At 41.4% G+C, this 26,255-nt stretch overlaps 1 protein-coding gene across 1 annotated transcript in view; it reads right to left on the bottom strand.

Annotated features, from left to right (window-relative positions):
- The window catches only part of itga1 (integrin, alpha 1), a 70,629-nt gene that overhangs the window by 6,604 nt on the left and 37,770 nt on the right, over positions 1-26,255 (bottom strand). The window contains exons 6-25 of the mRNA XM_072658216.1: positions 24,266-24,387; positions 22,092-22,240; positions 20,530-20,680; positions 19,596-19,770; positions 19,391-19,464; positions 17,505-17,649; positions 13,678-13,820; positions 12,580-12,723; positions 12,198-12,458; positions 11,176-11,306; positions 8,486-8,652; positions 7,191-7,327; positions 5,149-5,259; positions 3,027-3,103; positions 2,675-2,801; positions 2,413-2,493; positions 1,623-1,699; positions 1,421-1,510; positions 1,110-1,218; positions 297-410 (exon numbers count right to left, since the gene is read on the bottom strand). Coding sequence (XP_072514317.1) covers positions 297-410; positions 1,110-1,218; positions 1,421-1,510; positions 1,623-1,699; positions 2,413-2,493; positions 2,675-2,801; positions 3,027-3,103; positions 5,149-5,259; positions 7,191-7,327; positions 8,486-8,652; positions 11,176-11,306; positions 12,198-12,458; positions 12,580-12,723; positions 13,678-13,820; positions 17,505-17,649; positions 19,391-19,464; positions 19,596-19,770; positions 20,530-20,680; positions 22,092-22,240; positions 24,266-24,387 — 2,585 coding nt within the window. The remainder of the gene's footprint in view (positions 1-296; positions 411-1,109; positions 1,219-1,420; positions 1,511-1,622; positions 1,700-2,412; positions 2,494-2,674; positions 2,802-3,026; positions 3,104-5,148; positions 5,260-7,190; positions 7,328-8,485; positions 8,653-11,175; positions 11,307-12,197; positions 12,459-12,579; positions 12,724-13,677; positions 13,821-17,504; positions 17,650-19,390; positions 19,465-19,595; positions 19,771-20,529; positions 20,681-22,091; positions 22,241-24,265; positions 24,388-26,255) is intronic.

The following is a 26,255-nucleotide window of genomic DNA, read 5'->3' as shown; positions in this document are numbered from 1 at the left end:
GTTCCGACCCAGTCAACGTCTAGACATCTAGAACATTGCCGTTTGGTTCTTGTCAAAGTGTCTCAGATTCTTACACTTGTCCATTTTTTCCATTTTTTCCGCTTTCATCACCTTCAGGAGCTGACTGTTCACTCACTGCCTAATATGCATATCCACTCCTTGACAGACATCATCATCTCCTTAACTGTAGATGATGATGATCAGTGTTTTTTGCTTCACCTGGTATTAATGTTATGGCTGAAGTAATAAAACGGGGCTACAAGGGCTGTGAGAAGGTTCGTTTTAAGCACACTTACGGGGGTGGAGGAGATGTTGGTGAGATACAACAGGTTGTTTTGTTTAGATGTAGCGTATGGGTAGGTGATAGTCAGCTGCAGAGGAGGACTCTTCAAATGTGCGTCCCTGCTAATCTGTCAAACACAGTCAGAGAGCTTTTCTTGTCTGAACAGTCAAAATCAAGCAGGTCAAGAAGAACTTCAGTGTCATTCAAACTGTAACGTCTCCATCCAGCAAAACCCTTGTATTCTCCATAATGTGAATCTGCCAGTTATATTTTTTAAACTGCTTTTTAACCCAATTTTCTCCCCAATTCAGCTGAGACAATTAACCCACCTGCTCAGTTGGACCCCCCATCACTTGCTGCCACCAATGCAGCATCATATCAGCCAATAGAAGCCTCTGCTGGCCAGCATCACAATAGGAGCGACGAGGGGAGAGAGCTCCGTCCACCCACCCAGACAGACCATGGCCCACTGTGCTCTCCCAGGCTCTGGCTGCCGATGGCGAGGCAGCAGCAGCATGACATGGGATTCGAATCTCGGGAACTCACAATCCTTGGGCCATAGTCAGTGTCTATTGTGAGCCATTCGGAACCCAATCTGGCGGTTGTTCTTCATGTTATGTCAGAATTTGATGATGAATGGACCAATAGAAATGCTTCAAAATGACTAAATTGACTGTTTTTTTTTATTTTAGACTGTAGTCTGAAGTTAGATTTTTGGTGATACAAGGTTTTTGCATGGCAATATCAATATGCAAATAAGGGAAAATTCTGTTTACAATCATTATCATGGTTATAGACAATTATCAGGGTGGCTTCTTATTCTCACCTCATAGGTAACATTCACCTCCTCTCCGATCAAGCTGGTGTCGTTAAAATCGCCGGACCATGTGTCTACTTCCTTTATAATTATATACGCCTCTTTCATGTGTTTCTTTCTAAAAATAGAACAAAGAGTAAAAGATGCTGCATTAAAACACAATTCGCTCTGACCTTGCAACATGATTGGTTGAGAGGCAATGTGTGTGTACCAATAAGGGAACTCCTAATACAAAGTATGAACAAAGGAAAGCAGGGTAATGCAGTGTCTCCATTGTGAGTGGTCAGTGTGTGTGTGGGGAGGGGACGGACAGCACTTACGCAGTGAACTTCAGGCTGACCTGGTACTTCACCGGGATGGAGATATGAGCAAAGTTGTCTATGAGCTTATCAGGAGCTTCCTCACTGTCACTAAAGAGACCACAGCAGTGAAACTGTGAGGATCATGTTGAGTTCTGGGTCACTGAAAAAACAACTCTGCATTGAGAGACTGTGGTCAGTCAGGAGCTGGAAGTGACCTCACCTGGTCACTGTGACGTTGATGACGATGTCCTTTTGAATGCTTAACAGATTGACCTCGAACAGAATGATTAACTCCTCCTGTGAATCAACAGACGAGCACTTAGCACTGTTAAACATCTGTCTGTCTGCCTTCTGTCTGTCTGTCTGTCTTTATATCTGACTTTATCTATCTGTCTATCTACCTATCTATCTGTATGTCTGTCTGTCTATCTGTGTCTGTCTTTTTGTCTGTCTGCCTGCCTGTCCATCTATCTGCCTGTGTGTCTATCGATCTGTCTGTCTATCCGTCTGCCTGTCTATCTTTCTATCTGTCTATCTTTTTGTCTCTCTGTCTATCTATCTATCTAGCTATTTATTGGTCTGTCTATATAGTTATCTCTTTCTATCTATCTATATGTCTGTCTGTCTGTATGTCTGTCTATATGTCTATATGTCTGTCTGTCTGTCTATCTGTCTCCCTGTCTGTCTGTCTATCTATCTATCTTTATATCTATCTATCTGTATGTCTTCCTATCTGTCTTCCTATCTGCCTGTCTTCTCTGTCTGTCTATCTATCTCTCTGTAATTCTGTCTGTCTGTTATTTTGTCTATCTAGATATTTACATTATATGTCCAAAAGTTTGTGGACACCTGCTCCACCAGGGTTGTTTTTGCAACCAATGGTAAAAACTGGCAGGTTGTATTCCCTTTGGTGCAGTAACAGCCTCTACTCTTCTGCAAAGGCCTTACACTAGCCTTTGCTAACATTGCTGTGAGGATTTGATGGCATAAATGACAGAAGTGACGCTTACTGCTGAGTTTGCTTTGAGGAAGGGGTATCCCACTGCACACACCACTCTGGTGTTATTGGGTTCACAGTCCTTATCTTTGGGCTGCGGAGAGAGAGAGAGAGAGAGAGAGAGAGAGAGAGAGAGAGAGAGAGAGAGAGAGAGAGAGAGAGAGAGAGAGAGAGAAAGAGAGAGAGATGAAAAACGATGAATAACAGTGTGTGGAATTTTAAGAAAAAAATTAAATGTCCAAATTGCCATTATACATTTTTCCTAAAACCCTGACCTCCACTTTGACGTAGTTGATGTTTTCCGTGGTGCTCAGGATGACCCTGGTGTTGTAAGCGTTGTCTCCGCTGTTTTTAATGTTAATGCTAACCTGGAACTTCTCCTGACTGGCCTTAATGAGGAGGCTGGAAATGACAGAGAGAGTTTAGATCACAGAGGTATCCAGTACAGTACTGTTTGTGCAGGGTGCACTGACTAAACTCCAACACAAGGGGGCAGAGCCGAACAACAAATGAGGCAGTGTCGAAACAGGGCAGCACACCTGATCCAGCTCATAAAGACACTGCCTCTGACGGAGTGTACAGTCCCTAACCGCTCTCGTTTTTCTCAGTGCAGGGAAGGCTGCTCACCTGCTGACGTTTGCCGATGCTTTGAGGTGTAAATTAGCGATGCACTTGTCGTTATTTCCACAGTCCACCAAAGCAATCTGCAGCAAAACACACAGACACTGTTAACGAGCGAAGAAATATAATCATCTAATCTAATCTGATCTAATTTAACACTGTCCTTCACACTCACACACTCACTGAGACCCTCTCTGAAGGTCACACACACACACACACACTTTTTACACACTCAAATTACACAATTAATCAAATATCCTTTTTATTCACCTACTGTCCACTGCTGTACACACACACACACACACACCTCATGAGGATTACATTGGCTGGACTAGAGAGAAGAATAGACAGACAGACAGGCTGGCAGACAAACAGACAGACAGACCAACAAATAGACACAACAGACAAATAGGTAGACACATGGGTAGATAGATAGACAGATAAACAGACAAGACAAACAGACAGACCGACAAATAGACAGACAGACAAATAGACAGACAGACAGGCTGGCAGACAAACAGACAGACAGACAGACCAACAAATAGACAAACATAAAAACATAAAAACATACAAATAGATAGACAGACGAACAGACAGACACAGACCAGCAAGTAGATAGACGAACAGACAGACACAGACCAGCAAGTAGATAGACAGACGAACAGACAGACAAGACAGAGAGACAGACTGAACAACAAATAGACAAACCAACAAATAGATCAGAATCTCTTTATTTCACCAAGTATGTTACACATACAAGGAATTTGTCTTGGTGAGAGCAACACGTATGACAAGTAACAAAAAACACAGAACACAGTCTTAAACTAAAGGAAAATGACACTAAACAATAAATAGGGTAGGGGATAAATTAAAAAAGTAAAAAGTACTAAAGGTAATAAAGAGCTGAAAATATATTTACAGAAAAGAACATCTGTACAGGTGTGCAAATAGTCGTAGTGCAAATAGAGTGAGTAGATAGACAGATAGACAGACAGATACACAAATAAACAGATAGACAGACAGACAAACAGACAGACAAGACAGAGAGACAGATTGAGCAACAAATAGACAAACAGACAAATAGATAGACAGACAAGTAGATAGACAGATAAACAGATAGACAGAAAATAGATAGACAGACAAACAGACAGACATATAGACAAGTAGATAAACAGAAAAACAAATTGACAGACAGACAGACAGACAGATAGATAGATTGGTTGACAGAGAGACAGACAAATCGATACAGATAGTCAGACAGACAGAAAGATGAATAGATAGACATTCAGATGGACCGAGAACTAGACAGACAAGTCTGACCAATCAAACTTAAAGTAAGATGAGCTCTATCTGTCTGTCTGTCTGATTGAGGGGTGGGCGGGTGAACAGATAGACAGATGGACAGATCTTGACTAGAAAAAAATGCCACAGGAGCTCAGGGCATCTGGAGCTGCACACTAACGGCCTCCACATCAAACACTAAGCATTTCGTCCAGGCTCGACCGTCTCCCAGTAAAACACTCCAATAAACTCCTCCATTAGCCAAATACAGGCAATGTGATCATTACTCCGAGCTGCTGGAGGCTCTGTCGGGTGTGAGGAACACATTCTGGGCTATGCTGGTTTCCCAGCTCGTCAGAAGATCATTACAGTGCAGTGTGTGTGTGTGGGGTGTGTGGGTTGGCGAAGTAGGGGGGAGTAGTTCTGTAACGACCCCAGACTACAGAAAATCTCCCACTTACTAGTGAAACACTTAGATAAACGTCATCTGGATGGATCACAGCTGTTACTCACACAGGGCTTTCCAAGCCTACACGCTAAATTGGTTACACAGCCTGAGCCAAAGCTAAAAGCTCCTCATCCTTATTACTCAGACTGTGGTGTGTGTGTGTGAGTGTGTGTGTGTGTGTGTGTGTGTGGAGCTACTGACATTAAAACCAGCCTCATACCCTCCATTAATATCGTTTGTGGGTGCCCTGCTTAAATGACCTGCCTCTATTTAGATCCAGCTATAACTAGAGGTTCCAGTGATTCATCATGTTGGCTATAAACACGCCTCCCCTGTCCAGCGAGCGCCGGCCCACTTGTTAGGAACCCGTGTTGACAACAGCACTGAGATAGGGCTCACCGTTTTGTTAAGTGAAGTCGGTAAGTCCCCATCCAGAACTGGCCCACTGTCTTCATTGGCTAACCCAAAGTCCAGAGAGACCATGAGCGGGTCCCTGAAGTCCAGCTTGTCCTGTAGTGAAGAAAGCAAACATGACTGACCTGACAGGATCTTTGTGTTCTTTAAAATCCCACATAAAGACCAAGGAGGACACTGTTCTAGAAGTCTTGGGCTTAGTCTAGGTGGGAATAACCACCCTTAACTTGAATGGCACTAGCAAGGTGCCATGGCATGGAGGTTAACTGCTCCACAGGACACTAACGAGCCAATACAGTCCATGTCCACTAGCTCATCACTCAGCACTGGCCTATTAGGTTTAAAGAACACTAGTAAGGACACTAGTGAGCTAGTGGACATGGATTGTATTAGCTCACTAGTGGTGGCCTGTTAGGTTTAAGACTATTTTTGCATGATCAGGATGTGACCTTAGGCTGGCTGTCACCGACCGAACCTGCCACTCTGCCCCACTCTTAGGTTGCCAGCTATTCAACCCCGCACTCAGACTAAGGCCTTTTTCCATTGGAAACTGTCTGAAATGAAAGTAAAAGTATTTGTGTGCCCTAAACCCACAACACACCTAGCAATTTATCATTTCCACCTGCCACTGCATTCTCTAACTACCCCAATTTGGTGGGAAATTGGAGCGCCTATCATACCCCCTACGAGAAAAGAACCCTGCGGCTCAACTTTTTTACTGTTTCCAACCATTGAATTAAAGACTGCTCCATTGATGCCATAAGTGAACAACAACTCCGGCGAGCCACTAATGCTCCAGCTGACCTCTATAACGGACCCCTTCCTTAGCTAACACAGTCCATGTCCCAGCCACGGATTACTCCCACTATTAGCTAGGTGCTGCCCCCCACCCCAAACCGCACTTGGCATCCCCTCAGTCCTATCCTGTGTTGTTGTTAATGGACAGCATGTGTCAGAGCTGCCGTATCTACACTGAGAGATATCTACAGAGGAAAGTCCTGGTCTTTCTCCGCATGGCCTGCATGTAATGTCTCAGTCATTTCTCCCCTGCCGTTTGATGCCACTCTCTCTGGTTCACATTAGACCTCCTGTTTCTGAGCCGTGTGCTGTGCTGCCTGTTCTGAGAAGAGCCCAAAGACATCTAGATCCTTCTAGAGCCCACATCAAGGCAACTAGTGTAAAGATAAACACTGCGATCGAACACAGATCACACACACACTGTATATCTCCACCGCTAGCATGTGGCATAAAGCTGCAGTTGAAAATTAGACTAACTGCAAATGCAGCACCCCCTGGTGTTTTATTTGAGTTACTGCTTGCCAGAAAGTAACGCAGCTTGTAAACAAACACTGAATAAATCAATAGTCGAATCTTTCAAATATCGGCAATATATACACACACACACTTCCCCTATCATATCTATCCTGTATTTATGCTATATGTCTAAATATTTATTAGAAAGACACCCTTTCTAATAAATACGTTCAGCTACTTTAAGTTGCATCCATTGCTGATACAGATGTGCAAATGCACACACACACTCAAAGCTTGTCTAATCCCTGTAGAGAAGAAGTACTGCCAATAGAATAGGACTCTTTGAAGCAGATCAACATCATGAACCTATCAGCACCATAATGCCTAATAATGCCAGGCATGTGCTATAGAGGGGTATAAAGCCCCCCAGCATTGAGAACTGTGTTCTCTGGAATGATGGTGGTGAAGCTCCTCCATCCAGTACTTTTGGATGGGATGAGTTGGGGAGTTAGGGGTAACGAGGAGTGGGATGGTAACTTATGGTTGTTCTTGTCACTGAATTCAATCAAATCCTCACAGCAGTGCTCCTTCTCCCCTGGACAGTAGAGACAGCTACTCCAACAAAAGCAGGATCGACTCTTTTTAACACCCTTGATTTCAGAAGAAACAAGGAAAGAGCCGGTGGGTGGGTGTCTCAATACTTTTGTCCTTTTAGTGTATATAAGCTAACCTTGTATTAAACTGTGCGTTTGTGTGAGGAGTGATTTACTTGCCGACATGTAGAAGGAATGATTAATGCACAGGTGGTTTTTGATGAAGGTGGTTTTCTGGATTTTTCTGTCGTCCGTGTCGCTGAACCTTCCTCTGGCGATCGCGCGCAGGGAGTCCAGAGTCAGGCTGTAGCGAATCTCTGCACAGAGAGAGAGAGGGAGGTAAAGAGAGAGAGAGAGAGAGAGAGAGAGTGAGGCTGCCTGGTATTACTTTAATGCTATTAAATTAAGCTGTGTTCACACTTCTATATCTCAGTCCTGAGGCAGCCCGTCTGCACTGTGGTCACTGTTTACGGAAGAATAAGCCTTCGGATTATAAAGCTGAGACCTTAAGGGGTTAAACTGGGGTCAAACCCTCCCTTGCCCTCTCCCTTGACCTGGAGCCTGCTCCAGGTGGCTCACACGGGGGCAGAGAGACCGAGGTGGGCACACCGTCCAGAACATTCAGGGACAGTACAGTGCCATAGACCTCTGCCCTAAGAGCCTACAGTGTCGTGCCCAGCATTAGGTCAGCATAGCCACGCCCCTTTCCTTAAGGAATGTGCCATATTCACAAATGTCATATTTCACAAACGACAAAAAATTGAAATACTGAAAGTAAATATGTGTTTAGTTTGGGTGGGCAAATGACAGAGGTGATGATACAGTGATGATAACTGATACAAGGGGCCCTATCTTACACTCGATGCCAGTTGCTATCTTACACCCCGCCAACAGTCTATGTTCACGCCTGCGTCTTTAAACAGCAACACTGCTGTGCATATATCTGGTGGGGGTCTCGAAATGAGGGGTGTTCGGGCCAATTTCTGGCATATTGCTTGTATCTTGGCGAGGGAGAACACGCCAGGAGCGTGAAAGCATCATCATCAGTCAGGCGCTCGTTGCTATCTCGGTGGTGAATTGTCAACACAGGTGAAATAGCAATTCGCCAAAGTCAGACCACACCTGTCTCTTAAAGGAAACGGCGAGCGACGCACTGATTGGCTTATTATTGCCCACCTAAAACACACCCATGATTGATTAAGAGACTTACTAGATGCCTTCTGTGAGTTTCGAGGCGACGTTTCCCGTCGTTATGATCGTAAAGACACGCCGACACGCCCTAAATCAAGCTGCACGGTGAAAATGGGCTAAATGGGCCCAAAGTGTGTGCGCTGCAAGCTCCCGTCGGTCAGTAAAGTGGACCTGTGTGTGGAATCTGAGTTCTCTCTGTGAGCTGTATATCTGCAGCTCCAGCTGCCTTTATTGTTGGATGCACTAAAGGACCGGAGGAGATGTGGAGATGCGGAGATGCTCACCACTTCGTGGATTCGTCTCTTTCTCGGACTTGATTTTGTACGTGAAACACACTTTTGCGTTCACACACACCGTGTCTCTTCCATAGACCTGACACGTCGGCTGCTGCAGGTTGATCTTGTTCAGGTCGAAGTTCATATCTGCATGGAGCTCTGCGACATCCCGCGACCTGAAGCACAGAACCCACAGTGAGTGTGAAGATCAGTGAGGCGTTTTCTGCTCATTCCACCACAGCATTAAACACACCCTGTACCTTGCTGATTAGTGTGATAATGAGGAGGTCGGCTTCAGTTCTTTTCTTTAATAAATAATTTTTCCAGACCTCGTCTTCCTGCCTGTTGCCCTCGGGAAAATCAGAATAGAGGTCCTTCGGTTTTAAGAATTTTAAGGGTTCACTGAAGCTTAAGTCCAACCTTACATGATGATTGTGTGATGAGCTGAAGGACGTCACATCACACGAGAAATGTGAGAGGGCTTTTTACTGAACTCCATTAACAGGCAAAGGAAGAGAGACAAATAAAATAGAATAAAAAAGAATAGCATAGAATTGAACTGAACTGAATAGGAGATACAAGAGGAGAACCAGAACCAAATAGAAGAGAATAGAAATATAGAGGCACAATGGAGGTACATATAAACATAGAAAGAATAAAAAAACGTGAAATAGAATTGAATAGAATAAATAAGAAATGAAGAGACACAGAGCAGGTACATATAAACTTAGAGAGAATAGAAGAATAGAATAGAATAGAATAGAATAGAATAGAATAGAATAGGAGCGAGACAGAGCAGGTACATATACATTGAGAATAGAATACAATAAAATAGAATAGAAAGGAAGAGACAGAGCAGGTACTTATAAACATAGAAAGAATAGAAGACCATAGAATAGAATAGAAATGAAGAGACAGAGCAGGTACATATACACTTAGGATAGAATGGAATAGAATTGTATTAAACTGAATAGAGATACAATAGAACAAAATAACCAAAACAAACTAGAATAGAATAGACATTGAGAAGTTACATATAAACAGAAGACAATAGAATACAATAGAATAGAATAAAAAAGAAATGAAGTGACAGAGCGGGTACATATAAACATAGAAAAAATAGAAGACAATAGAATAGAACAGAAATAAAAAGACAGAGCAGGTACATATAAACATAGAATAGAATAGAATAGAATAGAATAGAATAGAATAGAATTGTATTAAACTGAATAGAGATGCAACAGAAAAAAACTCAAATAGAAGAGACACCAAGTAGGTACATATAAAAGAACAGAATAAAATAATAAAATAGAATAGAATAGAACAGAATAGAATAGAATGGAATATAATAGAATAAAGCTTGAGGAGCTAGAACAGGGGAAGCAGAACAAAATAATATACTATATAATAAAATCAAATAAACAAGAACACAACCAAATAGAATTAAACAGAATATAATTAAATATATCTGAACAAAATAAAATCAAATAAGACTGAATAGAAATGAAGAGACTGACGTGTTTGTAGTCAAATAAAAAGCAGAATGCAACAGAACAACATAGAACAGAATACAGAATTAAACTGAATAAACAAGAACAAAAGAATTTAGCAGAATATGGAGCACAGAATAGAATACAAATCAAACGTGCACACTGGAATAGAAATAATATTTATTATATAATCATTGGAATAGAACACAACTGAATAGAGTAGAAATGAACAGAATAGAATTGTACAGAATAGTAGAAAAAAACAAAAGTGAGTAAAGTAGAAATGAATAGAACAAAAGGTGAAGTTGAACAGAGTGGTGGTTAGACAGAGCAGTGGACATGGCTATAAGGGAACAGCAGCTGCTGATCACAAACTGATTCCAGGCCAAAGCAGCCGAACTCCCATCCAGACATTCCTCTGATTGGAACACAGGGGTCAGGCTCTGGCTAACGCAGCGCTCCTAATGGACTGGGTGGAGGAACAGGAAGTGATAGATGGCGAAGGTCGCCAGTTTCCAAGCTCTGGTCCTGCAGCTGCTCAGTCTGATCAGTCTGAGAAAGGAAGTCCGGCCCGGCTCCTCTGTTTGCTCTCAGGCTCCGGAGAGCGAGAGAGATGGGTCATAACTCAAGAGCACAGTTCAGAACTGGATCCAAACAGCCCAAAGATGCTGTGGCTCTTCTAGAGATGGGGTCAGACGAAGCAAAACTGACCAGGGTTCAGAGGGCTCGTTTAGCTTAGGGAACAGGCAAACGCTGCTAATATCACCTACTGTTGTGTGACGTCACAGTCTTAACTCGCTTTATCTACACCCCCCCCCAAAAAAGAAATTACATAAACCCATTGCTGACACAGATGTGCAAGTGCACACACACAGCTTGCCTAGTCCCTGTAGAGAAGAAGTACTGCCAATAGAATAAAGCCAGGCGTGGCCTAGAGGGGGGTGAGGTGAGGTGGTGATCATACATTCCCAACATCCTGACCTCACTAACTCTCAGTGAATGCAATCAAAACCTCACAGCAATGCTCCTCCAAAACCTGGACAGTAATGGGAGTTCTTTAATGCCCTTGATTTTAGAAGAAACACTGAATGAACAGGTGTCCCAATACTTTTGTCCATATAATGTATCTCACTTCAGAGAACGGTGTGAAATACAGCCCTAAACAACATTAGCATATTAATTAGCATATTCATGAGGCTGTACATTTACCAGTACAGTGCAGCTCCTCCTATTCCTCCAATAGTGACGTCGATGATGCCGTCGTTATTCAAGTCCATGATTCCATGAATGGACTGCCCAAAGAACTTCATCTTATCACCATCACCTCCAGCTGCTATTCGCTACACACACACACACACACACACACACACACACACACACACACACACACATAGTATCAATTGTTAGAGCAGTTAGAGCTTCCCACATATTCTCCAGTAATGGCATTAAGAGAAATTGTTAAATAAATAAATAAATAAATAATTGCATTTTGAGTCAAATCAGAAATAACATGCAAATGACATAAAGCAACTAAACCAGTTTGAGAAGAAATGGGAAAAATTAAATGCTTATAAATATAAGATTGTAGTGTTGCTTTGCCTGTAACTTCTTTAACCAGCCAGCACTGTTCTGTTCCTCAATTTGATTATTTGTGTTACATATTTACAATTACTTATTTTTTCTTTGCCAAAAAGACATCTTGAAATAACTTGAAATAAATATTTTATTTTCTTTCATGTTTTCTTGCCCAAAAAGATATATTTTGATTCATGAACATAAAAAAAACAGAAATTATTTAATTATAAGTTGTTGTTTTTTTAATATTATATCTCTTGACTAAAACAAATAAAACAATACATTTCAAATTATTATATTTTTAATTTATTATTTTTTCTTTAAAATATTGTCTTTACAAAATAAAAAACAATAATGAAAAATATTTTTTAAGACTGAATATTAATAACTGTCAAATTTTGCAAATGTAACTAATGCGTTTAAAGAATTGTATTAATTTTATGATATCTTTTTCTTATTTGTTGGTCTACTTAAAAATTCAATTTAATTAAAATGCACAGCAGGTTTACAGAAATCATGATAATTTATTAAATATGCCACAGAGGCGACACTGGCAGGACAAGCCTCCTTTAGAAACACAAAAAGGAACCAAGACTCAAAGGGGAACCCGTCCTCTTTTCATCATCCCCACACAGCACAACAACAGCAGATAGTACCTGGACGTATTTCTCGCGTATTGACTGCTTGTGGCCGTGGTAAATGTACACCGCCCCCCGGTGGTCATTCTCCAGAGGTGATCCGATCACCACGTCGCTAAAACCGTCCAGGTTGAGGTCAGGGACGGCGGCGATGGCCGTGCCGAATCGGGCCCCGCACGGCTCGTTCTTGTTCACAGTGGCGCAGGACGTGTGGGAGTGGGCGTTGCAGCAGGTCTGATTCACCGGCCGGAGGGTCATCTCATGCTCAAACACACCGTCCTGTAGACACACACACATACACACACACATGCATATGTCTAATGAGCCACTTTAACACACACACAGATACACACACACCTCTACGGCTGTGTAGATTGACATACACACACATACGATGTACCTTACTGATCCTGTAGACGTAGACCTGGCCCTGCTCGTCTCTCTCCGGGCCCATAAACATCGGAGCTCCGACCAGCAGAATATCAGTGTAGGAATCATTATCAACATCGAGGGTCTGGAGAACGCTGCCGAAGTACGAGCCAATCTGAGAGACAGAGGGAGAGAGAGACATCTGTGGAAACATTCATCATGACCCACTGAGCACTTTATTAGGAACACCCCCTGTAATGATCTAATCAGCTAATCGTATGCCAGCAATGCAATGCATAGAATCCTGCAGTTCTAGGATCCAGCAGCTCTAGGTAACATTAATATTACCCATCAGAACCATCAGAACCATCCGATTTTCAGCACAACAGTCTCTAGAGATGATCAGAATGATAGAACAAAGAAAACACAAGTTCTGAAGTTCTGAATTTCTGCAGTTCTGCATACGGAAACACTGTATTGATGAGAGAGGTCAATAAAGAATGGTCAGACTGGTTGGAGCAACCTCCAACCTTGAAGAGGATACAGAGCTACAACAGCAGAAGAACCACATTGGGTTCCACTTCTGTTAGCCAAGACCAGAAAGCTGAGGCTGCAGTGGATCAGCACAGGCTCACCAACACTGAACAGTTGAAGACTGGAGAAACGTAGCCTGGTCTGATGAATCTGGATTTCTGATGAAGAACATCACACTGATGGTAGGGTCAGAATTTGGCACCAACAGTATGAAGCCATGGACCCAACCTGTCCAGGCTGCTGGAGGTGGTGTAATGGTGGGGGGTTTCTGGGTGCACTTTGAGCCGTTAATAACAATTGATCATCGCTTGAAACTCCACAGACTATTTGAGTATTGTTGCTGACCCTTCAGGGCCACCTTCTTCTACCATCTTCTAACGGCTACTTCCAGCATGATGATGCACCATCTCACAAAGCATAAGTCTCTCAAACTGGTTTCATGAACATGACAGTGCTGGCTCATCCCAGTTACCACATCTGAATTTAGTAGAATGGGAGATTCAGAGCATGAAGGTACAGGAATTGCGGTTCTGAGAGAAAAGGAGGCTGTACCCAGTATTAGTGCAGTCTTGAAGCACCATAGTGGATCAGGTACCTGTTCTCCTTTCAGGTTCTGTGTGATGGTGATGTTTTCCCCATCAAACCGGTAGATGGTGACCCGGCCCGTGTGGTTGAATCTCGGAGCGCCGGCGATGTAGAAAACTCCAGATGGGGTGTACGCCGACTGCACGTCATAACCTACATCCAGATTACAACACAACACAATCACAAACACACCGTCAACACTGCGGCCCCTCTGACTTCGGATTCCAGCTACGACAAGAAAGAAACACAGCTGGAGATCAAAGGAATAGTTCAGCAAGAAATCAGATTCCCTCAACTTCCCCTCTGACCCCACATGTACTCAATCAGCCAAGGCACCTTGCGCTCAATCATTAAAGAGCTGAAACTGTGGTACTGTATCTTAATCTAACTCAATTAAAAGAGCTGAATCTGGACTATAGTGAAAGTATGGTACTGTATCTTAATCTAACTCAATTAAAAGAGCTGAATCTGGACTATAGTGAAAGTAGGGTACTGTATCTTAATCTAACTCAATTCATCAATTCATTCATCATAACTCAACTCAAAGTGTACTATAGTGAAAGTATGGTACTGTATCCCAAGCTAACTCAATTAAAAGAGCTGAAACTGTACTTTAGTGAAAGTATGGTACTGTATCCCAATCTAACTCAATTAAAAGAGCTGAAATTGTACTATAGTGAAAGTATGGTACTGTATCTCAATCTAACTCAATTAAAGAGCTGAAACTGTACTATAGTGAAAGTATGGTACTGTATCTCAATCTAACTCAATTAAAGAGCTGAAACTGTACTATAGTGAAAGTATGGTACTGTATCTCAATCTAACTCAATTAAAAGAGCTGAAACTGTACTATAGTGACAGTATGGTACTGTATCCCAATCTAACTCAATTAAAAGAGCTGAAACTGTACTATAGTGAAAGTATGGTACTGTATCTTAATCTAACTCAATTAAAAGAGCTGAAACTGTACTATAGTGAAAGTATGGTACTGTATCCCAATCTAACTCAATTAAAAGAGCTGAAACTGTACTTTAGTGAAAGTATGGTACTGTATCCCAATCTAACTCAATTAAAGAGCTGAAACTGTACTATAGTGAAAGTATGGGTACTGTATCCCAATCTAACTCAATTGTACTATAACTATAACTATAACTCAACTGTACTATAGTGAAAGTATGGTACCGTATCCCAATCTATCTCAATTAAAGAGCTGAAACTGTACTATAGTGAAAGTATGGTACTGTATCTCAATCTAACTCAATTAAAGAGCTGAAACTGTACTATAGTGAAAGTATGGTACTGTATTTCAATCTAACTCAATTAAAGAGCTGAAACTGTACTATAGTGAAAGTATGATACTGTATCTCAGTCTAACTCAATTAAAGAGCTGAAACTGTACTATAGTGAAAGTATGGGTACTGTATCCCAATCTAACTCAATTAAAAGAGCTGAAACTGTACTTTAGTGAAAGTATGGTACTGTACCCCAATCTAACTTAATTAAAGAGCTGAAACTGTACTATAGTGAAAGTATGGTACCGTATCCCAATCTATCTCAATTAAAGAGCTGAAACTGTACTATAGTGAAAGTATGGTACTGTATCCCAATCTAACTCAATTAAAGAGCTGAAACTGTACTATAGTGAAAGTATGGTACTGTATCTCAATCTAACTCAATTAAAGAGCTGAAACTGTACTATAGTGAAAGTACGATACTGTATCTCAATCTAACTCAATTAAAGAGCTGAAACTGTACTATAGTGAAAGTACGATACTGTATCCCAATCTAACTCAATTAAAGAGCTGAAACTGTACTATAGTGAAAGTATGGTACTGTATCTCAATCTAACTCAATTAAAGAGCTGAAACTGTACTATAGTGAAAGTACGATACTGTATCTCAATCTAACTCAATTAAAGAGCTGAAACTGTACTATAGTGAAAGTACGATACTGTATCTCAATCTAACTCAATTAAAGAGCTGAAACTGTACTATAGTGAAAGTACGATACTGTATCCCAATCTAACTCAATTAAAAGAGCTGAAACTGTACTTTAGTGAAAGTATGGTACTGTATCCCAATCTAACTCAATTAAAAGAGCTGAAACTGTACTTTAGTGAAAGTATGGTACTGTACCCCAATCTATCTCAATTAAAGAGCTGAAACTGTACTATAGTGAAAGTATGGTACTGTATCCCAATCTAACTCAATTAAAAGAGCTGAAACTGTACTATAGTGAAAGTATGGTACTGTATCCCAATCTAACTCAATTAAAGAGCTGAAACTGTACTATAGTGAAAGTATGGTACTGTATCCCAATCTAACTCAATTAAAAGAGCTGGAACTGGACTGCAGTTAATACTGCACTGGAAGTCATAAACTACATCATTCGTCATGCCGTGTTAAGTCATGTTAGAATGAGCCGAGCCAATGTTTTCCCATTATTGATGAGTTATTGTTGCTTTCTGTATTAAAAGCTCTCCTCCCTACTGAGCCTCCCTCTCTCTCTCTCTCTGTGAGGAACGCAGCAGGGAAGGCCTTAAAAGGGGATGTGCGGCGGGTCGAGGCGTTTTTGCGCTGTGAGAAGGCGTGAGTGTTTATGGGGAACACAGCAGAGCCTGACGGTCTGTTTAGACTGTGTTTAGACTGGAAGCGGGACTCATTTATAACAACAGGCCTGTTTCTACGCTCGTGTGAATAATTACAACAAAGATTACGGCTGCCATCTTCAATCTGTGGCCTTTCTTTGCCTACAAACCCCGTCCAGCAAGCTTACGGAAGAGTGGCGAGCGCGGCCCTAGGATCAGACGTGATGTTTGGTGCTGTCGCCATACTTTCCACTGGTGAAGCAGCTAACCAGACCCACCTCTGGTTATGTAATGGTAGGGAAGCAAGAGCGGCTGCAGGGGCGGCTTCGGCCAACGGAAAGTAATGGTGCTGTTTTGCAAATTTAGCCTGTCTACATTTTATTTACACTGGATAATGACAGTCACCTTCCAGTCCTTCCAGCTCAGAGCACATTTTTCAAACTAGTAGCTGATTTAATCTTTTAATCTCTCTAATTTTCCATCTTTCCTCAACTATGTCAACAGCAGAGTTCTGCTCATCTTTACATACAGAAGCAATCTGTCTCTGGCTTCTTTTAGGACACGCTGTTAAACACAGCATTCCACTGTCGTGACAGAGTTGGAGCTAACGGTGCTTTCTGATGATCCTCATAAACTCATAAACCTGCGTAGAGGCTGCACTTGAATGGCTGGCCGAGGCTAAACATGGAATAAACGCAAAGGTGCACCAGGAGGCTCGCTTAAATCCCCATTTTCTGCTTCCAGAACTTCCGGAATTGGGATACGGATAAGATTTGGTTTGCATTCAGTCCGATTTGCCTGCTTTGCGAATCTGTAAAACGGCCGGAGGACAGAGATGCAGTAAACAAGCTGAACACTTTGTGCAGCTGTACTGCATGCTACATACACTACATGTCCAAATGTTTGTGGACACCCCTTTTAACGAATGCATTCAGCTGCTTTAAGCTGCTCCTGGTGCTGATTCACTCACACACAGCTTGTCTAGTCCATGTAGAGAGGTACTGTCTCTCTGGAGCAGATCAACATCATGACCCTATTGGCACCATGCTGCCTAATACCAGGCGTGGGCTAGTAGAGGGGTATAAAGCCCCCCAGCATTGAGGAGCTGTGGAGCAGTGAAAAAACTGTGTTCTCTGGAATGATGGTGGAGGAGCTCCATCCAGTACTTTTGGGATGAGTTGGGGATGATGAGGTGGGGTGGTGAGAACTGGACTGATTCAGTAGTGCTGCTGTGTGGATTCAGGACGTACCCACATATCCCGCCATGCCCTCATACTTCTGCACCAGCGGGTTGTGGAAGGTGTTTTTTTTGGGCACGGTGAAGGTGTTTCCCGACTGCATGACGACGGTGCCGTTCCAGTCATAAGCCCCCACAGCTCCCAGCATCACACCGGCCTGTCAGACAAGATCATCAATACTGTTCAATTTGGTTCAATTGATTTCAGTTCAGTGTATATCACAACACCTACATTTAGAGCGTTATTAATATTCACCCTAATGAGAGACTGTAGCTCCGCCTCCTCAGTGTATATCACAATACCTACATTTAGAGCGTTATTAATATTCACCCTAATGAGAGACTGTAGCTCCGCCTCCTCAGTGTATATCACAACACCTACATTTAGAGCGTTATTAATATTCACCCTAATGAGAGACTGTAGCTCCGCCTCCTCAGTGTATATCACAAACCTACATTTAGAGCGTTATTAATATTCACCCTAATGAGAGACTGTAGCTCCGCCTCCTCAGTGTATATCACAATACCTACATTTAGAGTGTTATTAATATTCACCCTAATGACAGACTGTAGCTCCGCCTCCTCAGTGTATATCACAATACCTACATTTAGAGCGTTATTAATATTCACCCTAATGAGAGACTGTAGCTCCGCCTCCTCAGTGTATATCACAATACCTACATTTAGAGCGTTATTAATATTCACCCTAATGAGAGACTGTAGCTCCGCCTCCTCAGTGTATATCACAATACCTACATTTAGAGCGTTATTAATATTCACCCTAATGAGAGACTGTAGCTCCTCCTCCTCAGTGTATATTACAATACCTACATTTAGAGCGTTATTAATATTCACCCTAATGAGAGACTGTAGCTCCGCCTCCTCAGTGTATATCACAATACCTACATTTAGAGCGTTATTAATATTCACCCTAATGAGAGACTGTAGCTCCTCCTCCTCAGTGTAGATCACAATACCTACATTTAGAGCGTTATTAATATTCACCCTAATGAGAGACTGTAGCTCCGCCTCCTCAGTGTATATCACAATACCTACATTTAGAGCGTTATTAATATTCACCCTAATGAGAGACTGTAGCTCCTCCTCCTCAGTGTAGATCACAATACCTACATTTAGAGCGTTATTAATATTCACCCTAATGAGAGACTGTAGCTCCGCCTCCTCAGTGTAGATCACAATACCTACATTTAGAGCGTTATTAATATTCACCCTAATGAGAGACTGTAGCTCCTCCTCCTCAGTGTATATCACAATACCTACATTTAGAGCGTTATTAATATTCACCCTAATGAGAGACTGTAGCTCCTCCTCCTCAGTGTAGATCACAATACCTACATTTAGAGCGTTATTAATATTCACCCTAATGAGAGACTGTAGCTCCGCCTCCTCAGTGTAGATCACAATACCTACATTTAGAGCGTTATTAATATTCACCCTAATGAGAGACTGTAGCTCCTCCTCCTCAGTGTATATCACAATACCTACATTTAGAGCGTTATTAATATTCACCCTAATGAGAGACTGTAGCTCCTCCTCCTCAGTGTATATCACAATACCTACATTTAGAGCGTTATTAATATTCACCCTAATGAGAGACTGTAGCCCCGCCTCCTCAGTGTATATCACAATACCTACATTTAGAGCGTTATTAATATTCCCCCTAATGAGAGACTGTAGCTCCGCCTCCTCAGTGTATATCACAATACCTACATTTAGAGCGTTATTAATATTCACCCTAATGAGAGACTGTAGCCCCGCCTCCTCAGTGTATATCACAATACCTACATTTAGAGCGTTATTAATATTCCCCCTAATGAGAGACTGTAGCCCCGCCTCCTCAGTGTATATCACAATACCTACATTTAGAGTGCTACTTACTCTAGACGTGTGAACGCTGAAGCCGGACTGAGACATCTCCATGTCAAAGGAGGAGGTGTGGTTGCCAGATGTAGCTATCAGTAAACACAGTGAGACACAGTGAGGTTATGGTCTGTAATTCTGGGTTAGACAGCCAATCAGATCCTTGTTCCACTACTGCACCATGCATTTCTCTTAATAACGCATTCATGAACAGATCAGTTACCCTCTAAAGCAAAGATCTTGCTCCCTAGAGCATCAACAATGTTGATCAGGGCCGCCTCGTCCGACACGTTGAAGAAATGATCCTCCTTCTTCTCGCTGGCGATGAGCTTGATTTCATCGATGAACTGTTTCACCTGATCGAGACTTTTATTTTGGCGGTTGTAATCACCCAGCACCTGCAAGCAAGCACAGACTCGGTCACTGCAGAAGAAAAGAATCCAAACAGAGCTAGCTAAGCTCTCCGTATAGAGACGTGCAGCATGACACATTATGTCCAAATGTTTGTGGACACCCCTTCCAATTGATGCATTCAGCTACTTTAAGTTGCCCCCATTGCTGACACAGATGTGCAAATGCACACACACACACAGCTTGTCTAGCCCCTGTAGGGGTAAAGTGCTGCCAATAGGAATGGGACTCTCTGGGCCATGAACCTATTGGCTCCATGCTGCCTAATGCCAGGCGTGGGCTAGTAGAGGGGGTTAAAGACCCCCAGCATTGAGGAGCTGTGGAGCAGTGGAAGAGCTGTGTTCTCTGGAATGATGGTGGTGGAGCTCCATCCAGTACTTTTAAATGGGATGAGGTTGGGTGGTGATCATCTTCCAACATCCTGACCTCACTAACATTCGTCACTGAATACAATCAAATCCTCACAGCAATGCTCCTCCTCCAAAATCTAGTAGAAAGGCTTCTTCTCTAGACAGTAGAGACAGTTACTCCAACAGAAGCAGGAGAAGCTCTTTATAATTCACTTGATTTCAGAAGAAGCAGTGAATGAGCAGGTGTCCCAATACTTTTGTCAATATAGTGTACATTAGTCGAATCAGTTGAAACTGTCTAGGTGTTGGTTCTATCACTGGGAGATTGGTTCTTTTGGTTCTATCACTGCCAGTTTAGTCCCTGGTAGATTAGATTAAATGTAGAAATGGACTCACAGCGATAGAGAATCTCTCAATTCCATCGTTTTCACACTCTTTAATGACCTTCTTCAGATCGTAGTTGTCATGTGACTCGCCGTCTGTGACGATTACCATGACCTTTTTGACCCCTGGGCGCGCCCCACGTTCTGGCGTGAATGCCTCCTTCCTGTTGATGAGAAACCGCAGAAGGTCAGATCACTGGTCACTGAAGTGTAAACTGCAAACCCAGTGACCCACCACTACAAGTACTATCTGGTCAACTGTGGTTCTAAGGCGGTCGTGTTCCATTAATGAAGCAGATGGCAGGCAGAGATAACATAGTTCCAGTTTCACAGACAGTGGCACTTTAGGCTGCTTTACATTTACAGAACAATACCCAGACATGAAGAAAACTAAACTTTAAAGCAGCATTTTAAAAAGTATTTAAAAACAAAATAAAATATTACAAATATTTTTTCAATATTTACAAATAACAAATAAAAATTAATAAAATAAATTAAATATGAAAATGAAATTATTAAAGAAGCATTTACAAATATTTACAAATAACAAATAAATATAAAAAAATAAAATAAAATATGAAAATGAAAGTATTAAATAAGCATTTAAAAGGTATTTTAAAATATATTTAAATATAAAATAAAATAAATAAAATAAAATAAAATAAATGGATTGTTTAAAACGTATTTTAAAACTAATTTAATAATAAAAATAAAATATTAAAAATATATTACAAATATTTACGAATAACAAATAAAATGAAAAATAAACAAAATCTGAAAATGAAAGCATTAAATTTAAAGCATTTAAAATGTATTTTAAAACTAATTTAATAATAGAAAATAAAATATTAAATATATTTTACAAATATTTACAAATAAAAAATAAATAAAATAAATAAAATGAAAATAAAAAGCATTAAAGAAGCATTTCAAATGTATTTAAAAATAAAAGAAATATATAAAGTAAACTAAAATGAAAGAAGTGGATAGCAGCTGTAAATGAGCAATATGTAACCTAAAATAGTTAGACCAGCCTTTAAGCTGTTAATCAATCCTTGGGATTTCTGTACGAGCAAACTTTCTGAATGTTCAAGGAAGAAAAATAAAGAATTAAAACATATAATTAAAACAAAGGATGCGATTAAAACAATATATTTAATATAAGATAATTTTTTTTTACATAAAACAATAGCATTTAACACTTAAATAAGGTCCATCCAGGCTTTCAATAAATCTTCTCAATACATGTTCTGTTCATGTTATCATTTAATTTACTCTTAATCTTTTATTATTTCGATTTTGAATGTTTTAATTAGTTCATTTATGTTGATTTTAGTTTTAGTTGATTAAATGTTGTTTTAATGATTAATAATCAGAGTGTGTGTTATATGGGTACGAGTCTTTGTTAGCAACATTAGCCTAGCATCTCCCTCTGTAACCTAAAGAAGCACACGTCAGATAAACGCTTCACGTCTGATCTACTTCATCTAAGCTCAGTGATTAATTCTGATCAACAATAACAGACTGCTGCTAACAGACTGGTTTATTTGTAAAGCTGCTGTTCCTGTGCTTTACCTCGCTGTATTGATGCCCAGAGCAGTCATGGTCTTATGGCCGGTCCTCTGGGGGATTTTAGCAGCACTTTCAACCAGATCCTTCGTGGTGGTGAACTGGCTCAGGTTAAACACATGACCAACATCATCTCCATACGATACAATGCCCACCTGGAGACACACACACACACATACACACACACACACACACTTATTATGACAAATACAGATCCTGCATTACATAACACACACATACAGTAATGGCTCACTGGCCCACACAGTGGAAGTGTGTGTACGGATTCAGATGTGATGTCACCGGTTTGAAGCGGACTCTCCGAACGCTTTGCCCGCTGTGGAATATGTGGTGTTCCACTGCACGCCGCACATTTTCCAGAACCACATTCAGGAAAACTTTTATTTGGGCGTCCCTGTGCCACCCAGGAGCTCCAACACAGCAGCCTTCTGTCTGTACGACCTTCTCCTCAGTGGATCTAATACCAGACCACAGCTAAACCTTGCCAGGGGTGTCTGAGTGACCTTAGCTGTGAGGCAGGGCAGCTGGTTTGGGATTCTGAGTAATTTTATACTTAAATAATCACAATTACAAACTAATAATATTCCCAATACCTCCAGTATCAGAGTACCTGGGCGTAGTCCCATTGCCATTATTCTTTATTATTCCTATCTACTGCCCACATCAAAGAGCAAAGTTTAAAACAAGTTAACACCAAAGCAACCATCTGTGTTACCATAGCAACTGTATTCTTTTTGAGGATGACTGTCTTTAACATAATCTACTGCATGTATTATAAAAGCAAAAGTGAGAGAACATAGATTCATCATAGCAAAAACAACACCTTAGCAACCACACACGTTACCATAGCGACCACTTAACGGCACCTTTGCAACACCATAGCAACCACCTATTAACACCATAGTAACACCACAGCAAACACCTCACAACACCATAGAAACCTCTGGTGTGACCATATCAACCACCTAACAATGCCATAGCATCATCATAGCAAAAACAACACCTTAGCAACTACACATGTTACCATAGCGACCACTTAATTGCACCATTGTAACACCATAGCAACTACCTAGCAACACCATAACAACACAGCAGCAAACACCTAACAACACCATAGCAACCTCTAGTGTGACCATATCAACCACTTAACAGTGCAATTGCAACACCATAGCAACCACCTAGTACCACCATAGCAACACCACAGCAAACACCTAACAACACCATAGCAACCTCTAGTGTAACCATATTAACCATTTAACAGCACAATTGCAACACCATAGCAACCACCTAGTACCACCATAGCAACCACTAGTGTTACCATAGCAACCACTTAAAAGCACCATTGCAACACATTAGCAAACACCTAACAACACCATAGCAACCTCTAGTGTATAGTATAGTTGCAACCTCTAGTACATACACCATTGCAACACCATAGCAAACACCTAGTAACACCATATCAACCACTAGTTTTACCATAGCAACCACTTAACAGCACCAAGTCAACCACTTAACAGCGCCATTGCAACACCATAGCAACAACTTAGTAACACCATAGCAACCACTAGTGTTACCATAGCAACCACTTAACAGCACCATTGCAACACATTAGCAAACACCTAACAACACCATAGCAACCTCTAGTGTATAGCATAGTTGCAACCTCTAGTACATACACCCTTGCAACACATTGGCAAACACCTAGTAACACCATATCAACCACTAGTTTTACCATAGCAACCACTTAACAGCACCAAATCAACCACTTAACAGCGCCATTGCAACACCATAGCAACAACTTAGTAACACCATAGCAACCACTAGTGTTACCATAGCTGCCACTTAACAGCACCATTGCAACATTTTGGCAACCACCTAGTAACACCATAGCAACACCATAACAACCCCCTAGCAACACAATAGCAACCACCTGGAATACTGTAAAAGCCACTTCATTATGGAATAATGCTCTATGAGCAAAGTTTAAAAAAACAAAAAGCCATATGCAAAACTGTGAATTGTGTAAAATGTGCAGAAAATGTGAGTTGTCAAATGTCAGTTTCCCGTAGAGGATGTGTTCTTTTATTCACACTCAGAACATCAACAGCACAGCGCTCTGATCACTTTACACCAAATACAACCCGATAACAGAGCAGTCTTACCCTCGCCGGGCCGATGTTGATCTTTGCGAGAAACTTTTCCAGAAACCGCGTGATGTCTTCCCAGGGGTAGATGCTATTGGAGCCGTCCAGAACGATGACAATGTCCATGTCCTGCTGACACTCTGCAAAACACAAACCAACTCGATCAATTCCAGTTCATACACTGGAGATTAAAGGTTTGGGGATTCTTATGCCTTTGCAATTTCCTCAATCAATCAATCAGCATCTTTTGAGTCTCACTTAGCTTAGATATGTTCACCAGGGGTACCCAAACTTTTGATACATGATACTGTAAAATATCAGACAGGCTGTTTAGGTGTTAAGAAAAAGCTGTGTGTAAAAGTTTTGGTGATGGTAAAGCAGCTGTGTCCCAATGCTTTAAATACACTATGTGGACAAAAGTATTGGGACGCCTGCCCATTTATTGTTTCTTCTCAAATCAGGGCCATTAAAAAGAGCTGATCCTGCTTTTTTGTTTGAGTAATTGAAGTGAGGAGTGTTTGATGTGTGGATTTGATTGCACTCAGGATGCTGGATGATGATCACCACCCCACCTCATCATCCTGACTCCACACTCATCCCTTTCAAAAGTACTGGATGGAGCTCCACCACCATCATTCCAGAGAACACGGTTGTTCCACTGCTCCACAGCTCCTCAATGCTTGGGGGCTTTATACCCCTCTACTAGCCCACACCTGGTATTATTAGGCAGCATGGTGCCAATAGGGTCATGTTTACTATCTGCTCCAGAGAGTCCTAATCTATTGGCAGTACGTCTTCTCAACAAGGACAAGACAAGCTGTGAAGGTTAATAGAAGTCTTGATGGCTGCTGATCTTCTGCTGCACAGAGCTGCTGTTGCTGTTTATAAAATAAAATAGCAAATTTGATATTTTTCTGGAACGATAACCAAACTGGAGCCTGTTACATAAACTAGCCGTGAAAGCTGGAAATTGCAACAGACATCTTGATGTACAGCTCCCTGTGTCAGATCATAACAATAATCCATCTGCAGTTAGGCCCGGCGTATGGTTCTGTGTGGGTACGACTGTGCTGTGATTGTGTTTGATATATTGTGTGCAGTTTGCAAATACAGCACGACTGGAACATCTGTTTTCCTCTACGTGGAACATTTCAGCAGCTCATGTTCCTACAGTGCAGCTAAAGGCTTTAATATACACTACATGTCCAAATGTTTGTGGACACCCCTTCTAATGAAGGCATTCAGCTACTTTAAGTTGCACCCATTGCTGACACAGATGTGCACACACACACAGCTTGTCTAGCCCCTGTAGAGAAGAAGTACTGCCAATAGAATAGGACTCTCTGGAGCAGATCAATAAACATGACCCTATTGGCACCATGCTGCCTAATGCCAGGCGTGGGCTAGAGGGGTATAAAGCCCCCCCAGCATTGTGCAGCTGTGAAGCAGTGGAAGAACTGTGTTCTCTGGAATGATGGTGGTGGAGCTCCATCCAGTACTTTTGGGATGAGTTGGGGATGATGAGGTGGGGTGGTGATAATCCACCAACATCCAACATCCTGACCTTACTAACGCTCTTGTTGCCGAATGCAATCAAATCCTCACAGCAATGCTCCTCCTCCAAAATCTAGTAGAAAGTCTTCTTCCCTGGACAGTAGAGACAGTTACTCCACCAAAAGCAGGATCAGCTCTTTTTTATACCCTTAAATTTCAGATGAAAACAATGAATAAGCAGGTGTCCCAATACTTTTGTCCATATAGTGTAGTACTGGGAAAGGTTCTGACAACAGTGGCTGAACTTAATTTTAAAAAGACTGGAGCTGCAACTTTATTTACACACCCACAAGGTTAGTTTAGCTATCATGGTTTCTTTAAAGATTCCTCAGCTAAAGAACCTTTAAAGAACCCTAATAAAAAACCCAATAAAGAAGCATCTACAATCGGCGTATCTCGCATCTGAAGAACTTCATTCGTATACCCAAAAGGTTCTTTTAGCTTTCATGGTTCT

This window comes from Salminus brasiliensis, chromosome 16, assembly GCF_030463535.1.
Source record: "Salminus brasiliensis chromosome 16, fSalBra1.hap2, whole genome shotgun sequence".
Lineage (NCBI taxonomy): Eukaryota > Metazoa > Chordata > Actinopteri > Characiformes > Bryconidae > Salminus > Salminus brasiliensis.
The sequence above is the reverse complement of the archived record's forward strand: the minus strand, read 5'-3'. Positions and strand labels throughout refer to the sequence as shown.